The sequence below is a fragment of the Nicotiana sylvestris genome, chromosome 10 (genome assembly GCF_000393655.2).
Source record: "Nicotiana sylvestris chromosome 10, ASM39365v2, whole genome shotgun sequence".
Lineage (NCBI taxonomy): Eukaryota > Viridiplantae > Streptophyta > Magnoliopsida > Solanales > Solanaceae > Nicotiana > Nicotiana sylvestris.
In genome coordinates, this window is record NC_091066.1 from 135,667,559 (window position 1) to 135,675,096 (window position 7,538).

At 44.3% G+C, this 7,538-nt stretch overlaps 1 protein-coding gene across 1 annotated transcript; it reads left to right on the forward strand.

The window, feature by feature from the left end:
* The first annotated feature begins 3,116 nt into the window (after window positions 1–3,116).
* On the forward strand, window positions 3,117–7,332 carry LOC138880001 (uncharacterized). The gene is made up of 8 exons (XM_070159650.1): window positions 3,117–3,286; window positions 3,404–3,902; window positions 4,164–4,270; window positions 4,451–4,521; window positions 5,192–5,315; window positions 5,826–5,937; window positions 6,064–6,255; window positions 6,823–7,332. Exons 1-8 carry the CDS (start codon window positions 3,117–3,119, stop codon window positions 7,330–7,332), a joined length of 1,785 nt encoding a protein of 594 aa, XP_070015751.1.
* Window positions 7,333–7,538: the final 206 nt, after the last annotated feature.

Below are 7,538 nucleotides of genomic sequence, written 5' to 3' on the forward strand. Positions count from 1 at the left end.
TCTGAGAATGTCATGGAAGAACTTAAAGCACAGTGGGCTACAAGAACAGAGGAGCATCGCCAATACTTGAATCAGTTGAAAAGGGACCATGAGAAAATTGTTGCCAATTTAAAGAGAAAAGTGGTCGCCCTTGAGGGTAAAGCGGTTAGGCAGGCTAGAAATTTTGAAATTGAAAGTGGACATTGTTACAACTTGTTGGCCCAAATGGAGTTAGAAGTACAGCAGTTGCAAGACCAACACCTGCAAGACTCTCGAGCTTTAAAGACGTGCAGCGATCAGATAAGACGTTTGCTCATAGAAAAGAAGCAAACAAAAGACAGGATTAGGGCCATTGCTCATGCTATCTTTAGGAGATGCCGGGCTTGTGAAGACATGACCCATACTACTTTTGCCTCAGCAGTGATGATCTATGTGAAGCGAACCATGAATGAGTTAGAGCAGCTTGAAAGGGATTTGGATCCTAGGCCCGCGACAAGGCCGAACGACGCCCCGCGGACACCTAAGTTTGAAGCACTAGAATATGCATAGTCTGTATCTGTAATCCTCTACCATTTTGAGTCAGTCTTTCATATGTCTGTTATCTGTCCAGGTTAAGTAGGTCTGCAGTTTTTAAGAGTCTGTATTTGCTTTTAAATCGCGTCTGTTAGCTTCGTTCCGAAATGTTGGGTTTGTAATAGTTTGTTTTAGTAATGAAAATTGAAAATTTCGAGAATTCTTACTTCCACCCTTTATTTTTGCATTTATCTGCACGAACTACGCTTGGTCTGATTCGTGCGGGGTCACGATACGTAGGCAATCTCCATAGGATTCGACCGTAATCAAGAAAAGGAAAATAGAAGGAAAACCGAGAAAGAGAGAAAGAAAGAAAAGAACGGAAAAATAGAGAGAAGAAGCACAAGAGAGGGATAAGATGAAGAAATTCGAAAGGAAGGTAAAAAGAAACAAGGAACGAAATGCCGGGATGAAGCATGCAATCGAGCAAACGCATAATAGAAATGAATAGCTATATAAGTGCATTCATGCCAAAGTAGGTTGTTAAATTTGTTAAGAACTAATCGCTAACAAAGTGGTTGTCTAAATGTGTGAGTCTAGGCAGGTGGTTAGTTGATTGGCAATTCTGGCAACTCACCCATACAACACCCGGTCGAAAGATCAAGTAAAAATGACAGGGCAGGATTCGGAAATCAGCATCGTAGACCCTTCGAATGAGGTTGAGGTAACAGATGTGGGTGCTATGAAAGAAGAGATGAGGAAATTAAAAGCACAAATGGCTTAAATGCATCGGTCATGGTCTCAGGGACATCCGATGCCACTATATCCTGCTAACCCATCTTACATCCCACCCCTGGCTCAAGCTCAGGAGCCTACCACTCCCTACGCATCTTCAGCTTTCCCTTATCAGGCCCAGTGTTATGGTACCACTTCATACGCTCCCCCAGCACCACCCTCTAAACAGAACCCTCCACCACCCATGGTTCCCGTCTTTGTGGCACCTCCCCCAGCTCCACTACATAGATCATCCAGTGAGCTGCTATTCCAAGCTCACGACACCCAATATTATCCTCCCAAACCCACTTTCAAAGCGCCTGAGCCATACACTTATTCTCCCCATTTTGAAATCCCGGGAGAAGTTGAGAAACCGGTTAAGAATACAGAACAAGAGGAAGTGATTCGTAAAGTCAAAAGCCTGGAGCAATCCTTCAGGAACATGCATGGTTTAGGTAACCAAGTTAGCGTCGCATACAAAGATTTGTGCCCTTTTCCTGATGTCCCGTTGCCTGTGGGGTTTAAAATGCCGAAGTTTGACTTATATGAGGGGCACGGTGACCCAGTAGCCCATCTGCGTGGTTTCTGTAGCAAAATGAGAGGTGCTGGGGGAAAGGATGAATTGTTGATAGCATATTTCGGTCAAAGCCTGAGCGGGTCAGCGCTAGAATGGTACACGAGGCAAGACCCCGGCCGATGGTATACATGGGATGATTTGGCACAAGCATTCATTGGCCATTTTCAATATAACCTCGAGATAGTCCCCAATCGTCTGTCATTGTTGAAACTAGAAAAGAAACCTGGGGAAAGTTTCAGAGAGTTTGGTTTCTGCTGGAGGGAACAAGCTGTAAGGGTTTATCCTCCCATGAGGGAGAGTGAGATGGTAGATTACATCTTGCAAACATTGGAACCTACCTATTTTGGTCATCTAGTGACATCTGTCGGAAAGTCATTTAATGAAGTGGTAAAGATGGGAGCCATGATTGAAGAAGGATTGAAAGCTAACAAGATATTGAGTTACTCGGCATTGAAAGCAACCACTCAGGCCATCCAAAACGGTACTGGTGGTGTGCTTGGGAAAAAGAAGAAAGAGAAGTTGCTACAGTTGAAGCTAGTGCTTGGTCCATGCCCAATAACCCTCCACTCTACTACAACCAACCGAGACCCCACCACCCAAACTACCAATATACCCCATATAGCACACCGCAACACTATTATCCACCACCAGAACCACACTTTTCTATCCACTACGCCCAGACCTACACCAAACCCCCAGTGCACTCGCAATGGCGTACACCAAGTCCCCAAAATACACAGTCACACCCACAAAACACCTATCCACCTCCCAGGGCAAACAGACCAGGAACCAACTTCCGCCCAAACCAAGCTTTTAGAAGTGAGAAGGCCCCAAACAAAAAAACCTTTACTCCACTGGGAGAATCTTACACTGCTCTCTTCCATAGATTGAAACAGTTGGGAATGTTGACCCCAGTTGAATCCAAAGCACCAAACCCTCTTCCCATAAACCTGGACCACTCTGTTAGGTGCGAGTATTGCTTAGGGATGCCGGGGCACGATACTGAAAAATGTTGGAAGTTGAAAAACGTGATACAAGAGCTCATTGATAATCGCCGTATTGAAGTACAAGCTCCAGAAGCCCCGAACATCAATCAAAATCCGTTACCAGCACATTACGAGGCCAACATGATCGAACTGATACATAAGGGGGCAGAGCCTAAAAAACCTTCGCAGGTGGTTATGGTAATTCGTTCTCGGAAGCCAAAGAGAAGACAGTAAGTGCAAGGCCAGTGGTTCAGTTAAAAGCAATAAAAGACAAGCCAGTGTTGGTAATGGGAAAACGACCAGTTGTGGCTGCAGAAAAGCCAGAGCCAGTCAAGTTAATGGTACCAGGGTCATCATCTGCACCCGTGGTGGTTGTGAAAAGAGCTTACATAGAACCGGTTGTCATAAAACCGGTAGTCCAGTTACCCGTGGTTGATAGCAAAGCCGTACCGTGGAGGTATGACAAGGTAGTGGTGACATACAAAGGAAAGGAAATGGAGGAAGAGAGTTGTGAAGCACAAGGACTAACCCGGTCGGGACGTTGTTTCGCTCCTGAAGAGTTGTGAAAGGCTAGGGGCGCTAAAGAAAATCCAGTGCCAGTCAAAAAGGCTGTGACGGAAGAAGAGGCAGAAGAGTTTCTGAAAAAGATGAAAGTACAAGATTATTCCATTGTTGAACAACTGAGAAAAACACCGGCCCAAATCTCGTTGTTATCATTATTGATTCACTCCGATGAGCATTGCCGAGCTTTGATGAAGATATTGAATGAGGCTCATGTGCCTGACAAAATTTTAGTAAACCATCTAGAGACAATTGCCAACAAGATCTTCGAAGTGAACGGGGTAGCATTTTCTGATGATGAATTGCTTGTGGAAGGCACAGAACACAACAAGGCTCTCTATTTGACGGTCAAATGTGAAGGTTCAACGGTTACTCGGGCACTGATCGATAACGGGTCGAGCGCTAATATTTGCACGTTGAACAAGTTAATGATTGATGAGGATAGAGTCCGAAAGAATAGCATTTATGTTCGAGGATTCGACGGAGGGGGAACAAACACAGTAGGGGATATTGTACTCGAATTGAGTATTGGCCCAGTCGAATTCACTATGGAATTTCAGGTATTAGATGCTGCAGTATCCTATAATCTTTTGTTGGGTCGACCATGGATTCACGTGGCCAAAGCCGTGCCTTCCACGCTGCACCAAATGGTCAAATTTGAGTGGGACAGACAAGAAATTGTGTTACATGGGGAAGATCCCACATGCGCCATGAATGATGCCATTGTGCCCTTTATAGAAGCCGAAGATGATAAATGACCCTGGATTTATCAGGTCTTCGACATGGTCCCGGTAAGCAGAGTGCCCGAAGGTCAAAACATGCCATGCCCTAGGGTGGCAGCTGCGACTGTCATGGTAGTATCAGAAATGCTGAATAGCGGGTTCGTGCCAGGGAAATGACTGGGGGCTGAACTTCAGGGCATTATTCAACCTGTGTCCCTTCCCAAAAATCTGGACACCTTCGGATTAGGTTTCAAACCAACAGCGGCAAATGTTAGAAGGGCCCGTAAATCGAGGAAGAAAGCTTGGGTTCTTCCTAAACCTATCCCATGTTTGTCCAGGTCCTTTGTCAGGCCTGGTAGCAAGAAACAGTCATTGGCAAAGATGTTAGGTTCATTCATTGGGGCAGAGGGTAATTTGGATAAGGTGTTCGAGAGAGTATTTGCTGAAGTAAACATGGTTGAGTCCGGGGAAGGGTCGAGCAGAGCGGATATACACTACATCGGACCACATGCTAACATCAACAATTGGGAAGCTACTCCTCTTCCAATTCGGAGGGGGTCGTGGTAGTGGGTTTTGTTTTCCTTTTGTCACCTGGATTATTCCAGGGTTTGTAATCCAGTTGCTATGTTCCGTCCGTTTGGATGAGTTAAAACCCTGTTGTCTTTACATTTAATGAAATGCAATTTTCTTCGTCTCTAATTCTCCTTCCATTTTCTTTTCTTTTCTTTTGTACAGTTCTTTTTATGCTGATATCAATGATATGACATGCATGGGGAATCTTCGGCCCAGTTTTAAAAGCCAATCTAGCTCAGAAGTAATAATACAAGAGATCGAGTGTGGTGATGGGGTGGATTGTAACAATGATGAAGCTTATGAGGAAATTAGTAAAGAATTAAGTTATTTTGAAGAAAAACCCAAACCTAACCTAAATGACACAGAAGCAGTTAATCTAGGGGATTAAGACAATGTGCGGGAAACTAAAATAAGTGTTCATTTGGGGCCACAACTCAAGGAGGAGATAATTAAAGTACTGCATGAGTACAAAGATGTCTTTGCATGGTCATATGATGATATGCCAGGTTTGAGCACCGATTTGATGGTTCACAAATTACCCACTGATCCGGCACTTCCCCTTGTCAAACAGAAGTTGAGAAAGTTCAAAACGGACATAAGTGTGAAGATCAAAGAAGAGATTACCAAGCAGTTTGAGGCGAAGGTCATTCAGGTTACACGGTACCCCACTTGGTTAGCTAATGTCGTGCCTGTGCCGAAGAAAGACGGCAAGACCAGGGTGTGCATCGATTATCGAGACCTTAACAAAGCAAGTCCAAAAGATAATTTGCCATTGCCCAACATCCATATACTGATCGACAGATGTGCCAAACATGATATTGGCTCTTTTGTGGATTGTTATGCAGGTTATCATCAAATTCTAATGGACAAGGAAGATGCAGAAAAGACGGCATTCATCACGCCGTGGGGAACGTATTGTTATTGGGTCATGCTGTTTGGATTAAAAAATGTCGGGGAAACTTATATGAGGGCCATGACAACCATATTCCATGATATGATACATCGGGAGATCGAGGTGTATGTGGATGATGTGATCGTGAAGTCTAGACAGCAATCCGTCCATGTCAGAGATTTGAGAATGTTCTTTCAAAGGCTTCGTAGGTACAATCTTAAGCTCAATCCTACAAAATGTGCTTTCAGGGTGCCATCTGGGAAGTTGTTGGGGTTAATAGTCAGCTGGCGTGGTATTGAATTAGACCCATCGAAGATCAAAGCCATTCAGGAGTTGCCACCTCCAAGAAACAAAACCGAGGTGATGAGTTTATTGGGAAGATTGAACTATATCAGCAGGTTCATTGCTCAGCTCACGGCAACGTGTGAACCAATTTTCAAGTTATTGAAGAAAGATGCCGCGGTCAATTGGACTGATGAATGTCAGGAGGCTTTTGATAAGATAAAGGGGTATTTGTCAAACCCACCCATGTTGGTTCCACCAGAACCATGGAGGCCTTTGATTTTATATCTGACAGTTGTGGACGGTTCATTCGGCTGTCTACTAGGGCAGCACGATGTTACGGGCAGAAAGGAGCAGGCTATTTACAATCTCAGCAAGAAGTTCACATCTTACGAGGTTAAGTATACTTATCTACAAAGGACATGTTGCGCCCTAACTTGGGTGGCACAGAAGTTGAAACATTATTTGTCATCTTACACTACTTACCTTATATCTCGCTTGGACCCATTGAAGTATATTTTTCAGAAACCCATGCCCACAGGAAGGCTTGCAAAGTGGCAGATCTTGCTTACAGAGTTCGACATTATATATGTGACACTGACTGCCATGAAAGCACAGGCATTAGCCGATCATTTGGCTGAGAACCCCGTCGATGAAGATTATGAGCCTTTGAAAACCTATTTCCCTGATGAAGAGGTGATGCACATTGATGAATTGGAACAAGCTGAGAAGTCGGGATGGAAACTTTTCTTTGATGGGGCTGCAAATATGAAAGGCGTGGGAATAGGAGCAGTACTTATTTCGGAAACAGGTCAGCATTACCCTGTTACGGCTCGGCTTCGTTTCTATTGTACAAACAACATGGCAGAATATGAGGCGTGTATATTGGGATTGATATTAGCTGTGGATATGGGTGTACGGGAAGTCTTGGTCATGGGTGACTCGGACTTACTGGTACACCAGATTCAAGGAGAATGGGAAACACAGGATTTGAAACTTATACCATATCGGCAGTGTCTGCATGAGCTTTGCCAGCATTTTCAGGCCATAGAATTCAGGCACATTCCAAGGATTCATAATGAGGTTGCTGACGCTTTGGCGACTTTGGCGTCAATATTGCACCATCCAGATAAGGCTTATGTTGATCCATTGCAGATTCAGGTCCGTGATCAGCATGCTTACTGTAATGTGATAGAAGAGAAAATCGATGGAAAACCGTGGTTCCATGATATCAAAGAGTATATTAGAGCGGGAGTATATCCAACACAGGACACCGGTGATCAGAAAAGAACAATTCGGCGATTGGCAAGCGGGTTTTTCCTTAGTGGAGGGGTGCTGTACAAAAGAACTCCAGATCTCGGGTTGTTGAGGTGTATAGATGCAAGGCAAGCCACAACTATAATGACTGAGGTGCATGCCGGAGTTTGTGGACCACATATGAGTGGGTATGTTCTAGCAAAAAAGATTCTCTGAGCGGGTTATTATTGGCTCACGATGGAGCGGGATTGTATCAGTTTTGTGCATAAGTGTCATCAATGCCAAGTACATGGAGATTTGATTCATTCTCCGCCATCAGAATTACATATGATGTCCGCACCATGGCCTTTTGTTGCATGGGGCATGGATGTTTTAGGGCCAATTGATCCAGCAGCATCAAATGGGCACAGGTTTATTCTGGT

Bases quoted from the DNA above. Each gene is read 5' to 3' on its own strand.
- LOC138880001 (XM_070159650.1), top strand. From the start codon at position 3,117: ATGGGAAAACGACCAGTTGTGGCTGCAGAAAAGCCAGAGCCAGTCAAG. The intron at 4,271-4,450 runs GTTCGTGCCAGG...ATGTTTGTCCAG, and splicing joins TCAGAAATGCTGAATAGCGG to GTCCTTTGTCAGGCCTGGTA. The intron at 5,938-6,063 runs GTGATGAGTTTA...GATGAATGTCAG, and splicing joins CTCCAAGAAACAAAACCGAG to GAGGCTTTTGATAAGATAAA.